Here is an 18,911-nt window from a genome sequence, read left to right as displayed (position 1 = left end):
GAACTCCTGTTTTGCGAGAGGGCCGTCTGACCCTGCTGCCCAAAAAGGGGGACCCCCCACAACCTGAGAAACTGGTGCCCAGCCTTACTCTTCGGTATGTACTGTAAGGTCAGAGCAAAAGCCTCCTTGCTGCTGCCTGCCTGTGCAGGCAGATGTGGTTCACTCTGGCCAGATGTACACCGTTCCAGGGCACTCTGTCTTTAACAGTCTGTACCTGGTGTGGGACCTCCTCAAGCTTACTTACAGGGACGGCCTGTTATTCGCTTCTGCAACCAGGTCCACACCTTTCAACTTCAAGCTCTGCAGAGGCTCTTATATGGTGCTGGTAGCTAGGCAATCTGGTTTCTGCTTGGCTGTACCTTCTTCCACTGCCTCTGAGGATACCAGTATGACCGGCAGCTCTTCTACCTGCAAGGTCTCCCCAAGCAGGACCTGGAGGAGCTTTTGGGTTTCTACAAAAACCTCCTCAGGGCCTGGAGATTGGTCTCCACCTCCAGATCCCCAGACATGGTTGCCCAGGGCACTGACCTTTTCCGAGCCCCTTCTGAAAAATGCCCTATCGGTGGTGCCAGTGATAGAGGTGCCCTGGGTGTGCTGGAGGATGCTTCTGGCCAATATCACTCATATTGGAAACCTCCTGGACTATGCCAGGCAGAGATGGGTGAATCCCTCTGCACTGGCCTGGTGCATGGAGCTACTCACACTGTGTGCCTTCTGCTGCATACTCCAGAAGGTAAAGGCTGCCCTGCCGCCCACTGCTCTTGCCTATATGGACCAGGTCCTGTGTGAGGGAAGACCCCACCTCCCATATCCCCCAGTCCCCCAGAGCTAGTTGTGGGGCTGCTGCCTTGGCAAGCCCTATGGCACTCCCTGCCCCACCATCTCAGCAGACTGGGGGATACCAGTCCGCCTCTGAACAGCCCACTCTGTGCTTGTGCTCTGCAAAATTCATCAGTCCATCCTTGCGTCCCCCCCAACAACAAGTGGTGGGACACCTTAGGTGAGGGAGGGAGTCAAGGGTCCTCAGTGAAAAAGTCTGTATTCCACATTGATTCCATAAGTCACTGAGGACCTCAGCTGGCAGCTTCTCCAATGAGCCATCACCACAGGCATTTATTTTGGCATGCTTTATGGAAACCCCTGACACCTGCCCCTTTTGCCAGCAGAGGGAGACCTGGGCATATGCCTACCTCAAATGTGCCAGGTTGCAGCCCCTCTTCTGCCTCCTCCAGAACCTCCTGCTGAGGTTCTGGCTGCACTTCTCCCTGCACATTTTTGTTATGCACTCTCCATCCATGGCTCTACAAAGCCCTGGGATGTCCTGGTCAGCCTCCTCCTGGCTCTGCCCAAGCTGGCCATTTACAAGACCAAGAAGGAGGCTCTGGCTGGGGCATGGGCAAGTGGTGTCACCTTAGTCAGGGGGGGCACATGCCCCCCTGCCAACCAGTCCTGCTGACGGGGGGTGCGGGGAGTCCCTTTACAGCTGATCTCGCTGGTGGGGGGGGAAGGGTGCTGATCGCTGCAGCTGCTTTTGGGTATGGTTGCAGTGATCATCTGGTGCTTGCAGGGAGGGCACCGACGCTCCCACCTGCCCCCCCCACCCATCACCTAATCAGTGAGCATGGCCGGTCAGGGGATGAATCCCTGTGCACCCCCTACGTGTCGCCACTGGGCTGGGGGAACACACACAAATGTGGGTCCATCTTTCTGTTACTCCTCTGCTCACATCTCTGGGCAGAGTTTCACTAGTCAGCATCCCTTGGCTCATTCAGGGGGTAGTGGGTGCTAGTTTGGTGCTCTGTTTGGTGTCCTCTTTCAGATCCCTTGTTATTAACCTATGACCTCACTCTCATTCCTATTTTCTTTTCTGTTTTTTTTTCTTTTTAGTTGCCCCAAGTAATCAGTTGATGCGTCTCATATCCCTTATCAAAAGAGACTTATAGTTTTCATCATGGGCCGAAGTTTATGACCTCATGGCACATCAAATGGGCCTGTTTCACATAATGGCAGAAAGTGGAGGCTGAAAAGAGAGGGAACATGGAATGACCAGGGTTTTTCCCACTGTTACTTTCTCACTTTCAGCCTCCAACATTTAAGGTTTGGAAAGCTCTAATTCAGAGGCTGTACCCCTAATTCCCATAGTCAATAGCTACTGATGCCGCTTTCCTCCAATAATTTGTCCAGTCCCTTTTCGAAACTGGCTAAACTGTGTCAGCTCCCACAACATCTGGTGACAGTGTTACCAAATTTGCCCATTACTTTGGGGTGTGCTCATTTATTAGGGATAGTTTCTAGGGTCTTGGTGATTCTGTCAATGTGCAGCTTGTGTTACTATATGGAGCTGTATTTCTCCCTTCTGCAAGCCCTCACCCCCAGTGGAGCTATCTTGCAGGACTCAATCTCAATGGGACTGGGTTCCTCCAGTCACCAAATCAGTCATACACACAAACACACACAAATTAACGTGACACGCCTGATCTGGCCGGGCTGATCAGCATGGACAGGTTAACACCCTCATATGCCAAGAATCAGTTCATAAGAGCAACAATAAAATGCAGTCAGACACAAGCACACAGGTAAACAGAATCCCTCTGAATCCGGCTGGGTGTCCAGCTGACACCCTCATGGGCCAGCATTCAGTTCATAAGGGCACGTCTGAGTCAAACTGGGTCAATCAGCCTGTACAAGCTGATCCCCTTATGTGTTTCAAACTCAGCACGTCCCAATCTTTGGCCTCTTGATGAGCAGACCCCACAATAATTTAGGCTTCACAGGGATCTTTAGCATAGGTAAAAGAAGCGTTGCTGCAGAGCATGGGAGGAAAAAGAAGCAGAGAAGGAAAAATATACCCAATTACTACCAGTTTGACTATAAAAGTTATTTATTGCTAAGCATATGAAATATATAATAGTACTAGTAGTAATAGACATGCAAAAGAAAAACAAACACAAACAATGACAATACTACCCTAGTTTCGCTAAGTATTTGGGGAAACTTAGCTCAAGCTTAACTGATACAGTTCAGGTTCAGAAGTTTATGCCTAGAAAGAAGAGAGAACGCTGGGATCTCACCTAGTCCACGGTACTCAGGCTGCAAAGCTGACAGGCACAGTCCGTAGCACAATCCTTGAAGAGAGAGACGATCTGTTCTTCCAGCGTCCCAAGAACGACGGGATGGTGTCAGCACAGGAGTTTTCTTCTTCTTTCCTTTTCCTTCTTTCCTCCTGCTTCTTCTTCTTCTTTCTTTCTCTTTTAAGCACACACACTTACAGATTTTTATACCCTCAGTTCAGCTGCTTTGAAGCACCCTCAGTAGTGTAAATCATTGTCTTTTCTATTGACAAGGGGTTATCTGGTTTGAACCATCTCAGGAAACACTTAAGATTAGGGAGTAACCCAAATACTTGGGAGCCAGCTTGAGATTCCTATGGATGGCAGATATACTGATGGGATATCTCATGGTTTCTTCAGGAACAATAGATAGCTTGCAGCATCAGGATTTTGGATTTTTACTTGTTGTCCACAAGCCTCAGCTTAGCATGACTTTTCCAGATCTAAAGCAATTATTGGGGTGCTCATAACCTTTTGTGGAGAGGACTTCCACCAGTTGTCTCGGGAAAGACGACAACACCTGGGATTAGGGCTCCAGCAGGCTGGATGCTGTGATGAACCCTTAACCATTGTTCAAATGTTGCCCGTACCCCCTCGGACTCGGTCTCTTGCCTCAGCATTCCCTAACCCGGCAACCGAGTTTTAGTCAATCAAGTTTAAATAGGCCTCCCATAGTGGGACCGGGGAATGTACGGCCCAAGATGCCTATCAAACTTAGAGCTGTGTGTGTGTGTCGGGGGGGGGGAGGAGTCCTTAGCAAATCCAGATTAGAACTGGTCTGATAAATGCTGAGCTGGGTGTGTGTGAACATGGGTTAATTAACATTGGAAGCACAGATTCCCCATCATGCAGCGCTCTCCTTCTTCTCTGGTCCCAGAATTCACTGCAGTCTCTGCTTCAGGCTTTCTGTTTTCCACCTCTCATGTAAATGAATGGTCATCTGGTTCCATCTCAGATGCAGATGAGACCGAGGGCAGTTGTTCACTCTTATCACCCTTATCTGGAGAGTTTTAGGTGCATCTCTCACTGCATCTTAATCAGTTTCGTTTATGTAGAGGAGGGGAGGGGGGGGTGAGTCCTTTGTGAGTCAGACAGACTGCATCCTGTGCCAGGGTTGCCCAAGAATACAGAGCTGAGGCGTAACAACAGTGAGTTCCATGCTTTAATTGCATGCTATGTGAAAGAGAGCTTCCTTGTATTAGTTTTAAACTTACTTCCTACTAGTTTCATTTTGCACTCCCCACTTCTCATATTGTGAAAAAGAGTAAATAATAAATTAAATAAGTCTGTATCATTTCTCCCCCTCCCCCAGCGCGTCTCTTTTCTAAATTGAATAGGACATAGTTTCATAGTTGGTAGGGTCAGAAGGGACTCGAGCAGATCATCAAGTCCAACCCCCTGCCACGGCAGGAAAAAGTACTGGGGTCAAATGACCCCAGCAAGGTGTTTGTCTAGCCCTCTTAAAGACCCCCAGGGTAGGAGCCTCTTTAGTCTGTCTTCATCTGGAGAGATGGGTATAACTCCATGTTGGGGTTGTATTCAGAGGCTTAGCTAAGAAATGTTTACAAAATGCTTTGAGAGCCTTGCAAGACAGCAAGGTCATTATTTTTCCAAGTATCACCATACAGAAAACACTTGGTTGCAGTTGAGATAATTTATCTTTTGGTAATGAATTGTAATCCACTGCCTTCTAGCTGTTAACAAGTAAATGTCATGGATTTTTTTTTTGTTTTTGTTATAGCTGAATTTTGACAGAACCAAAATGCTTCCTGTTGGCTCTAGAAGGTAGTTAAATGCACATCCTCTTTTGATCATGTTGGCTTAGAACAGGAAAAATGTAGGCCTCATTAGACAACAAGTGTTGCCTTGGTCTTTAAAAGAAAAAAAAAAAGAAACAAAAAATCTAGCTAAAGCTGAGGTAGATATTGCAAAAGAAAATTAGTCTTATTCTTTCCCTAGTGCTGCATTTTGCTGTTCTTGCACTGCGCCTAGACCTTGATGGCACTGTATTGGGAGCATGGAAACATAGTCTTGCTGTAAGGTTTTTCTCCATTACATTTTCTGCTGTTCTCCTTTAGTGCCACAGACTGTTTCTGGAGGTTAGAAGACTGGGTGAATAGCTGCTGGGGGATCATCAGTATTGCTGTTACCTCTGCTGCGGGAGTGGATATGTAAAATTAATTTCCTCTAGATCGTCTGGCTTGTGCGGCTCCTTTGTTATCATCCCACAAAGCAGGTGGTGTGGGAGGAGTAAATAGGTGCTGTGTTGTTGTCTGACTATTTGTATCCATCCCACAGTCCCTGGCAGCTGTTTTAACTTGGTTGGAGGCAGAACAACCCTTTAGGATGATTGTCCCAAAGTCTAGTTTCCACCTGAGTCTTGTGCTAAGCAGTGCTAGCTGGGCTGATCAATCTGGCTCCCTAGGTGTTCTTATTTTGACCAGGGTCATGGGCACGATACTGCTGTCCAGGGTGGTATAACGCAGAGGTAATGCTATTTGTGCCAGTTGAGTTACTTTGGAGGGAGCAAAAGTAGAATCAGGTGAAACACTTCATAGATTTCATAGACATTAGGGCTGGAAGGGACCTCGGAAGATCATCGAGTCCAGCCCCCTGCCCAAAGGGCAGGAAGTCAGCTGGGGTCATAGGATCCCAGCAAGATAAGCATCCAGTTTCATCTTGAAGGTGTTCAATGAAGGCGCTTGAACAACCTCCGGTGGCAGGCTGTTCCAGACCTTGGGGGCTCGGACAGTAAAGAAGTTCTTCCTTATGTCCAGCCTGAAACAGTCTTGTAGTAGTTTGTGACCATTCGACCTCGTCATCCCTTGGGGCGCTCTGGTGAACAAACGTTCCCCCAGATACTGGTGGTCACCCCTGATAAACTTGTAGGTGGCCATCAGATCACCCCTGAGCCTGTGCTTTTCCAGGCTAAAGAGCCCCAGGGCTCTCAGCCTGTCATCGTAGGGTCTGCTTCCCTGACCTCTGATCATGCGCATGGCTCTTCTCTGAACTCTCTCAAGCTTCTCCACATCCTTTTTGAATTGTGGAACCCAAAACTGGACCCAGCACTCCAGCTGCGGCCTCACCAAGGCCGAGCACAAGGGGAGAATGACGTCCCGGGACTTGCCTGAGAAGCATCCATGGATGCAAGCCAGCGTCTTGGTCACTTCACTAGCCGCAGCATCGCATTGCAGGCTCATGTTCATCTTGTGGTCAATGATGACCCCCAAGTCTCTTTCTTCCATAGTGCTAGCCAACATAGCACTGCCGAGCCTACAAGGATGCTGCGGGTTTTTTTTTTTCCCAAGGTGGAGAACCCCGCACCTGTCGGTGCCGAACACCATCAGAATCTTGTCCGCCCACCCGCTGAACCTGTCCAGGTCAGCCCGGACCACCCGCCTGCCCTCCGGCGTGGATGCTCCGCCCCAAAGCCTGGCATCATCTGCGAACCCGGCCAGTCCGCCTCCGACCCCAGTGTCCACGTCATTAACGAAGATGCCGAACAGTATGGGTCCAAGGACAGAGCCCCGGGGGACCCCACCGGTCACAGGACACCACGACGAGTGACCTCCATCAACCACCACACTCTGGGTCCGACCCCGGAGCCAACTCTCCAGCCAGCGGATCGCGGAGGACCCAAGGCAACAATTGGCCAGCTTCTCCGAGAGACGATCGTGGGACACCAGATCGAAGGCTCTTTTGAAGTCAAGATACATGACACCAATCTCATCCCCCCCGTCCAGGCGAGAGGCCACCCGGCCGCAGAAGGAAATGGGACTGGCCACGCAAGACCCACCCGCAACAAACCCGCGCTGGCCATCCCCCAAGACGCCGGCACTGGCCAGTCCATCAAGGATGGCCTCCCCACCAAACTTCTCCAAGATCTTCCCCGGGATAGAAGTCAGGCTGATTGGCCCATAGCTAGCCGGATCCACTTTCCTCCCCTTCCCGAAGACAGGCACTACACTGGCCCTCCCCCAGTCCTCGGGCACCACACCAGAGCGCCAAGAGTCCCCAAAGATCCGCGCCAGAGGCCGGGCCACGATACCCGCCAGCTCCCCGAGCACCCCGGGGTGAAGACTGCCAGGGCCGGCCGACCCGAAGGCATCCAGCCACCCAAGATGCTCCCCCACAAAGTCAGCACCAATGGAGGGCAGGGGGTCACCCCCACCCAGACCCCCCGGCCCTGCAGCGGGCATGGGCGTCCCATGGGGCTGATGAAAGACTGACGCAAAGTACCGATTTAATAGGTTGGCTTTTTCCTGGGTGTCAGTTGTCAGTTGCCCCATCTGGTTCAGCAGGGGTCCAACGTTGCCCCTGCTTTTCCTCCGGCTCCCCACATATCTGAAAAAGGACTTTTTATTGTCCTTGATGCTCAAAGCTAGCTGGAGTTCAGTTGCAGCCTCGGCTTTCCTGGTCAGCTCCCTACAGGACCGGACCAGTGCAGAATAATCCTCCTTGGAGGTGACTCCCATCCTCCATCCTTTGTAGGCCTTTCTTTTTACCCTCAGGAGGTCTGCTAGGTCCCTGGAGAGCCAGGGGGGCTGCTGCGCCCTCTTGCTGCCTTTCCTCCGAAATGGAATAGACTTAGTTTGGGCATTGAGGATCGCTCCCTTGAGGAGCAACCACTCTTCTTGAACTCCCCTCTCCCTGTGGTCACGGTCTCTTAGGGCCTCACTGACAAGCCTCCTGAGCTTGTCAAAGTTGGCTTTCCTGAAGTCAAGGACTTGTGTGTTGCTGACCGACTTGCCAGCTTTTCGGCGGATGGTGAAGGGGATCAGCTCGTGGTCGCTGTCACCCAGCTTCCCATTGATCACTAGGTCGCCGACTAGGTCATCCCCAGTAGCCAGTACCAGGTCGAGCAGCGCTTTGCCTCTCGTTGGCCCATAGACTTCTTGAGTCAGGTAGAGGTCATACACGCACGAGAGGAAGCTCTGCAACCACTCAGATTTTGCTGAGCGATCCTCCCACGAGATGTCCGGGTAACTGAAGTCACCCTAAAAAATTCTGCTTCAGATCTGAAATAGAGGAAACGACACAAAACACACGTGCACACATACGTGGAGGTACCGAATGCTGCTTGTGTGATATTGGTGCTGAGAAAAGGGCATCCACGATCTCTGTCCAGATTTGTCAGGTGCACTTGGCTTGCTAGGAGTATGGTTTCCTGAGTAAGGGTAATGTTCATTGGGTATCTGTAGTCATGTGAGTTGCAACAGCTGTCATGGGTACCCAAGGAACAGGCTTCAGATCAAACACAGGGAATCAAACACTTCCTGCCCATGCCAGCCTATCCCTCTTAAGGGAATCTTGGAATACCTGGACCTGTTAGCCATGTTCTCAGACACGGTCATGCAATTGATGTTAGTCCATTGCAGTTTGTTGTATAATATCTCTATCACATATTGTAGCCTGAAATCTGCTCCACCTAGAACTGCAGAAAGAGCCCTTGATTTGGATGTACAAAGAAATGTCCGTGTCTGGTATATTAGAGACCCAGTTATCCAAGTGTTTTGAAGCCACATAAAATCATTGTGGAAAGATGATTTTTTTTTTTTTTGGATAAATAGGAGCAGCCTGAATTTTGGTTCAGGTACCTTAAATACATTAATTTTCTTAACACGTTGCAGGGGTGTATGTTGTAACAGTGTTGGTCTAAAGGCATAGGCAGAAAACATTCTTTGGGTGAATCTGATATCTTTTATTAGACCAACTTAAAGAGTTGGAAAAACATTGTTTTTTAAAGCAAGCTTTTGGGTTTAAAAACCCTTCCCCAGGCTAAGAAAGGTTCAGCAGTTGGTGTGTGCTCTTCCTGGATGGAGTGAAAAGTAAAGAAGCCAGAGGCTGGGCTGGGCTGGGCTGGTCTGCACACAAGATAGGCAGTCAGTGAAGATGTAAACTGAGGAGTCAGTGGGTGAGAGGCAGGCTGGGTGCTGGGGGGGAGAGAAGGGGGATAAATAGTGGAGAGGTACCTGGGGAGTCAGATGTCAGGCAAGTTATAATGTGTCATAAATCCAATGTCTATATTTAATCCATCATTTTTTGTATCCAGGAGGTTGATGAAGTGAAGTTCATAGGCTCATCTCTATGCACCTCCAGAAATGTAGTCTCTCTCATCCAATGCACCAAATGCCCTGGTGGAAAATACGTAGGAGAGACCAAACAACAACTGCGCACCAGAATTAACACACACTGGAAATCCATCAAAGACAAGAATACCCAATTACCTGTGGGGGCACGTTCTCACAACAAAATCACTCTCTCTCCAATCTCTCAGCTTGAATCCTCAAAAGAAACTTATAAAACACTTCTCAGAGACAAGCCTGTGAACTTCACTTCATCAACCCCCTAGATACTAAAAATTATGGATTAAATATAGACATTGAATTTATGATGCATTATAACCTGCCTGACATCTGACTCCACAGGTACCTCTCCACTGTTCATTCCCCTTCTTTGCCCCAAACCATCCTGTCTCTCACCCATTAACTCCTCAATTTACATCTTCACTGACTGCCTATGTTGTATGCATACCAGCCCGGCCTCTGGCTTCTTTACTTTTCATTTCATCCAGGAAGAGCACACACCAACTGCTGAAACTTCCTTAGCCTGACAAAGGGTTTGTAAACCCAAAAGCTTGCTTTTAAAAAATGTTTTTCTAACTGTTTAAGTTGGCCTAATAAAAGAGATCAGACTCGCCCAAAGAACCTTGTTTATCATCTACTATCATCCTCATAACTATCACTATCCTCATTTTCAGTTTCCATCTTTCATTTTTCCCCCAGTTAAGTCTAGCAATTACTGCTAAGTTACCTAGTGCCTGGGTACCACAAGTAGACCCTGGATTGTTTCTGCCACCCCAACAGTTTTTAATCTTTTTGCTTTCCTTTTAATGTTTGTTCTGGATGTGTTGTCATGCTGGATGGCTTGAATATTTGAAATGAGTAGTGTTTCTGCTTCTAGGTCTGGCAGAAGAAAATGATGGGAATATAATTTTGCCTTTTCATTTTTACTAGTTTTTCCAGAACATCATCAGTACTTTTTGGCAGTGGCATTCTCATCCTGGAGGAGGGCATCTTTTTAAGGTAAGCTAAAAGACGCTTACTGTTACATTTGGATTGCGGTATGCAACTCCTCTTCCCCCTTCCCATAAACTAATTCATTTTTGCAAGAAGTTATGGTAAATGTTTTCCATCTGTTATGCGCTCATGTATCACCACAGTTTAATGCAAAGATGTGCAGTGAGATGTTCGTAGGGGTCAAATGGTAGCTTCAAGCTGTGTTTGGCACAAGAGGAAGGTGTATTGCTAGGGACCTGCTCAAATTGGTGATAGTACTAATTTGCTGGAGAATGTACGCAGACTGGTGGTGCAAGGGCTGGTGGATGCCAAATAGCACAACAGCTTCCAGGCTCATTCCTCTGGCCAATGTGGGTCACAATATATTGTTTTAATCTGTTTGTTTATTTTAATAGGACCTGTGTATCATAGCTCTATGTTGGCACAGTTTATAATTAAAATTGTCTGGTTTCTCTTTGGCAACCTATATACTGAACAGCTATCAGAATGACTCAAAACAGTCACGCCAAACTCAGAAAGGTTTATCCACAAATCTGATTAAGTTTAGACATAGCATGGACAGATTGTGAGGGAGGGGACCAGGAATTTGATAATCCTTGGATTTGAAATGTACTCTTGTGAAGGGACAGTTGTTGAGAAAATGCATGGCACATCAGACATGGGTGAGTGGTGCCGCCTTAGTCAGGGGGGGCATGTGCCCCCTCCCGCCCCCCCGCGACTAGTCTCACTGCCTGGGAGGGGGGGGGGTCCCCTACAGCCGGTGGAGGGGGGGAGGGTCCCCCCAGCGGCAGGTCATGCTGCCTGGTGGGAGTTCCCCTGCAACTGATCGCTGCAACTGCAGTGATTGGCCAGTGCTTGCAGGTGGGGCACTGATGCGCCTGTCTGCCCCCCCCACCCATCACCTAAGTGGCGAGTGTGGCTGATCAGGGGGTGCACTGGAGCTCTCAGGGGGTGTGCATGTACCCCCTACACATCACCACTGACATCAGATGTTCAGCATCGGGAACTGGATAACATGCTCACGAAGTTTGTGGGGCAGGATTAATCCTTTAATAATGAAGTGCTTGCCTGCTGCCTGGGGAATAGGCAAGGTGAGAAATAAGCAAACAATCTCATCACAGTAGGTAGATGGTTGCACTTCAAAAAGTGGGGTGTGTTAGCAGTCCCTGAAAATGTAGTAGCATAATGAGATCCTGAGTTTAGAGTACTTCATGGTAGAAGCAGGGACTTTTTTAACATAGCAAGCACAAATGGTCTGTTCTCAGCACTGTGGAAGGATAGCGGGGTGCCTTGGTATTTTTTCTGAGAGGGACTAATTTGGATTGCATGAGTAAAAATATGATGCAATAAAAGATGCCAGAGCTCCTTTCCCATTTTTCCTGAGACCAGTAATAAGTTCTGCTCCTTGATTAGCAGATGTCTGTATAAAGCAGTCACGAGCCTGGAGCAGGACACAGGCTGTCAAATTCTAGGTCAGTTATTGTACAACAGATTTTAGGGGTGGGGGGAAGGGAGAGGGAGGAGACTGTTGGGTGAAGTAAATTCTTAATAGGCTCATTTTATTTGTGTTCTTGTTCAGCCCTCAGGCGGTGGGTGGTGTGATGGAGCAAGTGGAGAAAATCCCTGTTTTGCATATATGAAAAGTGCTGTGAGAACTAAATTATAATTCAGTGTCTTTCATTTTTGTCTGAACTCATTGTGAGAGCAGTTGTTCCAGTTCCTGGCATGATCTTGAGAAAAAATAAGTTTTCAGAAGTCAGATCTGTTGTGGGTATGAAAGCAATAGCTGTTTTCAAGCTGAAAGCCATTTAGCTGCCTGCCTGCCTGCCTGGTATCTGCTGTATACTGTGGTACCTTTAATGATTTCCTCCTCTCCCTGCAGTCTTGACTTAGTCATTTATTGATGTTAGTTGTTGTTTGTTACTAAACTTTGGGTCCTTATTCATTTATGCAGGTGAAGTCAAGACTTAGAGCAACATGGACCTCGATGTGCTGAACATGTTTGTAATAGCTGGAGGCACCCTGGCTATCCCGATTCTAGCATTTGTAGCATCCTTTCTCCTGTGGCCTTCAGCACTGATCAGAATTTATTATTGGTGAGTCAACAGCACTTGAATTTTAGCACTGCCTATGTTAATTTTTCAAAAATTTTTTTTGGTTCATGCTAGAACATAGCTAATCTAAAATGTGTGGTTCCCAGGCAGACAGGCTGTGCTTGATAACTTCCACTTTTTCCTCAAAGATGCTGTCCCCATTCATCCTATTATTTGTATTATTCCCATTCTTATATGATTCTTAACACTAACTCGTAGAGAACTGCCAACAGGCCTGCACATAGATAGTGTCCTGTTGTTCTAGATGTTGGACTGACTCCTGTTTCAAAGAGCTTGCCATCAACAAGATAACACAGGTGCAGGAGGGAGGGGGCGAGATGGGAACTAGGGGCTGAGTGACTTGATTGTCACAGACCTCTTCTGTGGCTTTGGGCAGGAATTGAACTGCATGGTAGGGGGAGCTGGGTTCAATTTAGTGCTCCCTTCTGGCCTGTAGGAAAGAAAGACTTAATGTTCAGCTTTGAAACGCTTTCAAAGACAGGATTTTTTAGTGGCAAGGAATATCATTGAGTCTTGCTAAAATGCAACACAAATTGCCAAATGACTAACATGTGTTGGACGTGTTTGGTGATTATAGAGATTAGAACCTTAATGTGTCAATAAAGCTCGGCCATAATGTGCTTGTTTTCATACTGTACATAACATAAAACAGTCTCAGGGTGAATAAAACTGCATTTCCTTATCACACTCTCACTTGTAGGGCTTCTGTCTTTGGGCTGTGCCTTTGTTCCAGGTTGCTAGGCACATCTTGATTACCCTGCCTGCTTTCATTGGAGAAGGAGCCAAGTTCCCTCTGGGAACAGGCATCGTTTGCGTGCTTCATTGTATGCGAGAGCAGGCTGGGGACAAACTGCTTGCTGGATAGCTATGTCCATCAGGAGGGCAACTTGGAATGTGTGGGCAGGAGCAATTGTCACAGTGGAATGTGGATTCCAGCAGTTTATGAAAAAAAAGAGAAACAAAAGGGCAGAGGGAATTAAAAATAAAGGAGAGACTGGCAACGGCTTAATGCTGCTTCTGTGGACAGGGTTGGGGCAAGCTTCCAGCAAGACGGACTGGAAACATGGCAGTTTCTTGCTCCCAAAAGTAGAAACCCCCTGTACAGCAGTAATCTGCATTGCAAATGCAGTTGTCAGGAGAGCCTGTGTAATTTTTGTGGATATTTCATGAAAAGCTGCATTGCTGCAGCTTGCCATTTCCCAAAGGCGAATGGGATAATGGGCTTCCCTAAGAGAAGCTTCAGTCACACTAAGTGAGTTCCCGATGACAACTATAGTGTGTACTGCTATTGTACTTCAAATGGCTTGATCAGTCTTATTTCAAAATGGCAAGACTAGTAAGCGATCAGTTGGTGCCATGGATTTGATCAGAGTGATCAGGTGGTTTTCCTGTTTCTTAAATTGTAACAGTAACTTGCATGTTCTCTTCAGTCACAGCTTCCCTTGGGATTAATTTTGTGTGTGTGTATGGGTGCGTGTGTGTGCGTGCATGTGCATATGTATATGTGTGCGTGTGTGTCTGTGTGTATGGGTGCGTGTGTGTGTGCGTGCATGTGCATATGTATATGTGTGCGTGTGTGTCTGCGTGTGTGTGTGTATGGGTGCGTGTGTGTGTGCGTGCATGCGGATATGTATATGTGTGCGTGCGTGTGTGTGTGTGTGTGTAGGGGTGTGTGTGTGTGCGTGCATGCGGATATGTATATGCGTGCGTGCGTGTGTGTATGGGTGCGTGTGTGTATGGGTGCGTGTGTGTGTGCGTGTGCATGTGTGCATGTGTATATGGGTGCGTGTGCATGTGCATATGTATATGTGTGCATGTGTATATGGGTGTGTCTGCACGCGTGCATGTGTGCATGTGCATATGTATATGTGTGCGTGTGTATATACATGTATGTGTGTATATGGGTGCGTGCATGTGCATGTGTATATGGGTGTGTGTGTGCATGTGTGTGTATGTGCATATGTATATGTGTATGTGTGTATATGGGTGCGTGTGTGTGTATATGTGTATATGGGTGTGCGCGTGCATGTGTGTGCATGTGCATATGTATCTGTGTGCGGGTGTGTGCATGTGCATGTGCATATGTATGTGTGTATATGTATGTATTTGTGCACGCGCGTATGTGTACATGTGTGCGCGTGTATGTATGTGTGCATGTGTGAGCGCGTGTGCGTGTATGTGTGTGCGTGAGTGTATGCGTATATGCATGTGTGTGTGTGCGCGTGAGTATGCGTATATGCATGTGTGTGTGCGAGTATGCGTGTGCGTGCATGTGTGAGTGTGTGCGTATGTGTGCATGTGTATGTGTGCGTGAGTATGCGTGTGTGTGCGAGTGTGCATGTGTGTGTGCGTGAGTGTATGGTGTGCGTGTGTGCGTGAGTGCGTGAGTATGCATATGTGTGCGTGTGTGCATGAGTATGTGTGTGTGTGCGTGTGCATGTGTGCGTGTGTATGTGTGTGTGCGTGTGTATGTGCGTGTGAATGTATGCATGTGTGCGTGTGCATGTGTGCGTAGTATGCATGTGTGCATGTGCATATGTGTGCGTGTTAGTATGCATATATGCGTGTGTTCATGTGTGCATGAGTATGCGTGTGTGTGCATGTGAGTATGCATATGTGTGTACATGCATATGTATATATGTGCGTGTGTGCATGTGTATATGAGTGCGTGCATGTATATGTGTATATATGTGTGTGGGTGTGTGCGTGTGTGTATGTGGGTGTGCGTGGGTTTGCATGCACGCACGTGTGTATATGTGCATGTGTGTGGGTGTGTGTGTATGTGTGCGTGTGTATTTGTGCATGTACATATGTATGTGTGCATGTATGTGTATCTCTGTGTGTGTGCATGTGTCTGTGCGCGCGTCTGCATGTGTCTCTGTGTATGTGTGTGCGTGTGCATGTGTGCGTGTGCATATGTATGTGTGCATGTATGTGTATCTGTATATGCGTGTGCATGTGCATGCATATGTGTATCTATGTGTGTGCATGTGTGCATGTATGTGCATGTGTGCGTGCAAATGTGTATGTGTGCATGTGTGCGTGCATGTGCGTGTGTGTGCATGTGCGTGTGTGCATGCATGCGTATATGTATGTGTGCGTGCATGTGCGTGTGTGTGCATGTGCGTGTGTGCATGCATGCGTATATGTATGTGTGCATGTGCGTGCGTGTGTGCGTGCATGCGTATGTGTGTGTGCATATGTGCATGTATGTGTGTATATGCGTGCATGTGTGCGCGTGTGTATGTGTGCGTGTGCATGCATGTGTGTGCACGCGTGTATGTGTGCATCTGTGCGTGTGTGTATATGTATGTGTGCGTGTGTGCATGTGTATGTGTGCATGTATGTATGTGTGCGCATGTTTGTGCGCGTGTGCATATGTGTGCGCGCGTATGTTGTGTGTGTGCATATGTGTATATATGTACGCGTATGTGTTTGTGTGCGTGCGTGTGCATGTGCGCATGTGTATGTGTTTGTGCGCGTGTGCATATCGTGCGCACATGTGTTTGTGCACATGTGCATGTGTGTGCGCGCACATATGTTTTGTGCGTGTGTTCATGTGTACGCGCACATATGTGTTTGCGCATGTGCGCGTGCGTGTGTTTGTGTGTGCGCATGTGCATGTGTGTGTGCGCGTATGTTTGTGTGTGCATGTGTGTGTGCATGTGTGCGCGCACATGTGCATATGTGTATGTGTGCGCTTGTGCGTATGTCTGTGTGTGCGCATGTGTGTGTGCTTGTGTATGTGCGTGTGTGTGCATGCATATGTCTGTGTGCATGCATATGTGTGTGTGCGTGTGTGCATGCCTATGTATATAGGTGTGCATGTGTGTGCGTGCGCGTGTGTATTTAGGTGTGAGTGTATATGTTTATATGTTTGCGTGCGTTTATGTGTATGTGTGTGTATATGTGTATGTGTGCGTGCGTTTGTGTGTGCACGTGCATGCGTTTGTGTGCGCATGTGTGTGCACGTGCACATGTGTATACGTGTGTGCGCGTGCACATGTGTATACGTGTGTGCGCGTGTGCGCACATGTGTGTGCGTGTGTGTATACATGTGTGTGTATATGTGTGTGTGCGTGCACGCGTGCGTATAGTTAATGAGAAAAATGTTTTCAGGTTAATAGAACTTGGGCTTGTCCGGATCTCTCTCCTGAGCAGAAGTGCCTGAGAGAAGTACTATAGTCTTCCTCATTAGTCTGTTGCATCTCATTCTCTCCAATCACAGGAGAGAGAGCTGCCAGCCTTGAATCTTCTTTTATCCCTGGAATTTAGGGGCACTTGTACATGTGATGAAAATGTAATTTGTGTGGCTCAAGGGCAGTATACATTATATATGTGCCAGTTTGGGGGGTTTTAGATGAGTTTGCAACGTTGCAAATTGCAGTGATGTAGCTGTCATCTTGCCCCTTGGCTGTGGGAGAGGCGGGCAGGCGCCGCAGAAAAAAAAGGATTGGGCTCCTCATGGCTTCTGCTTTCAGCAGGCACCTGTTGAAGGCAGAAGTGGTGAGGGGCCTGATACTTTTATTTATTTATGTGTTTGTTTGTTTGTTTTTGGGTGGAGCCTGCCTGCCTCTCCTGCAGCTGGGGGGTGAGCTGCCAGCAGGATGAGTAGTCCTTGAGCTGTGGGGGGCTCCAGTCCTTCCTGCCATGGCAGCAGTGCCCCCTGGGGCTGCTAGTGGGTTGGGTGCTACCCCAGCACCAGCCTGATCCAACTGTTCCCTGAGCCCGCTCTCTGGAAGCCTGCTAGGCGCTGCTCCCCAAACGGGCTCGGGGAACAGTTGGATCGGGTCAGGTGCTGCTTCAGGGCACCAGCACAGGCTCCACGCTCCTGCCTGCCACCATCACTCCCCTGCCATTTCCCTGCTTTCCCTCTTGCACACCCACCCACCAATGCTGCTGCCACTTCCCAAGCACCATCACCGCCACTCCCCATGCCTCTGGTGTTCTCTGTGGCCTCCCTGCCACTTTCTGAGGTCCCCCTGCCACTCCCTACACACTCCCTGCACTCCCTCACTGCCACTGCTTCCTGCAGGTCCGCCCCACCGCAACTCCCTCTGCTGCCGCTGCTTCACTCCACTCCCCAGCCCATCACTTCCCACTCTGGCAAGCACCATGCAGTTCCTGGCTGCTGGGAAGATCACAGTGGTTTCCCCCGCTCCCTCCATCCGATTTTATCTAATTTTCCACTCAGACGGAGGGAGGATATGGAACAGCTAAAAGGTCACCAGAGCAGAACAGCAGAGGCTGGGGCTGGGGTGGAGCCGGGCGGGCCTTGCTGCTCAGCTGCTGGGTCCTGCCACCAGCTCTCTCTGGGTCCTGCTGCCACAGGCACCTGTCATCTTTGACAGGCAGCCAGGGGCAGGTAAAAATGAATTTTCTAAAATTTTTAGGGGCCCCACAGACTGGATAGAATGGAGTGGCGGGCCGCATCTGGCCCACAGGCCATATTTTGCCCACCGCTGTGATATACAGGCAGTCCTCGACTTATAACATTTTGAATGACAACATTTCACACTTAGAACATTTATACATTGACACCTTGTTTCAACTTTCTGATGTCAGTTTCGACTTCACAATGCTTGATCCGATGCGATGCCACACCAGCAAACAAGTTCGCTGCGTCGCCCATCTCCCTGGATGAGTACAAAATTCCGGATTATTTTTGGTGAAATTATGGTATCGGGCCTTGGTTCGGGAACCAATCCTCCGTTTATAACATTGTTTCCTATGGGAAAATCAGTTCCAAGTTGCAATGTTTTGACTTAAGACATGGTTTTCAGGAACCAATTGTGTTGTAAGTCTGAGGACTGCCTGTACTGTTAGCCATATGAGTTCCTTTTATTTTACTTAATGGAGCATCTCTGAATCAAACCTCTCCTAATACATGGTGGCCCAAGTGCAGTTTATAGGCTTAGTTCCTGTCCTTCAGGCAAAGCAGCAGTACAGAGACAGCTTTCTTTCGGTGAGAAGTTTAGGCTTAATACACATGTAGTCATCATAATTTCATAATCAGTGTATTGGGCAACTGGAAGTTAACACTGGCAGATAAGTTGAACCTCAGAATAGCAGCAGCTCAGTTTGTGTGGGAGAATTCCTTCCCTTCAAGCATCAGGAACCGAGAGGGGAAATCTGACTGGCACAGTGAGAGGTGATGGCTCAAAAAAGGCTCTGTCAGATGCCCTGGGGATGTCAGTACAGGTACTGGGATTTGTCTGGAGCTGGCAAAGGGAAGAGAAAAGGAGGGGGTTGACCACATTTGACTTTCAGATAGATACTTATCCTGATCTTTAGCAGTCCCTGTACCTTTCTGATTAGTCCCGGAATGTGTCATTAAGGACAACTAACTGATGAGCAGAGCTTGCTGCAGCCACTGCTCCAGCAAAGGGATTGTGCAGGCTTTCTGTAGTGCATGTCTGTGAACAGAAGGTGTGAAGGCTCATGCTGCAGAGATGATGATTGTTATAAGTGGAAAAAAATACTTTGTCACTACCTGTGGTTAGCACCTGGAACATGGCAGGTGGTGTTGAGGTCAACAACTGAACAAGATTCAGAAGAGGACTGGGTCATTGCATGATGACAAATATATATACTTATGGTACCACCAA

General features: G+C 48.2%; 1 protein-coding gene across 5 annotated transcripts in view; it reads left to right on the top strand.

Annotated features, from left to right (window-relative positions):
• Positions 1–18,911, top strand: part of ABHD6 (abhydrolase domain containing 6, acylglycerol lipase) — a 76,994-nt gene that overhangs the window by 31,919 nt on the left and 26,164 nt on the right. For all 5 annotated transcript variants that reach the window (XM_019495467.2, XM_014596585.3, XM_019495468.2 and 2 more), the window contains 2 exons: positions 10,127–10,195; positions 12,144–12,285. In XM_019495467.2, coding sequence (XP_019351012.1) covers positions 12,167–12,285 — 119 coding nt within the window. In that variant the 5' untranslated portion in view covers positions 10,127–10,195; positions 12,144–12,166. The remainder of the gene's footprint in view (positions 1–10,126; positions 10,196–12,143; positions 12,286–18,911) is intronic.

The sequence above is a fragment of the Alligator mississippiensis genome, chromosome 12 (assembly GCF_030867095.1).
Source record: "Alligator mississippiensis isolate rAllMis1 chromosome 12, rAllMis1, whole genome shotgun sequence".
NCBI lineage: Eukaryota > Metazoa > Chordata > Crocodylia > Alligatoridae > Alligator > Alligator mississippiensis.
This window is presented reverse-complemented; position numbering and strand designations above follow the sequence as displayed.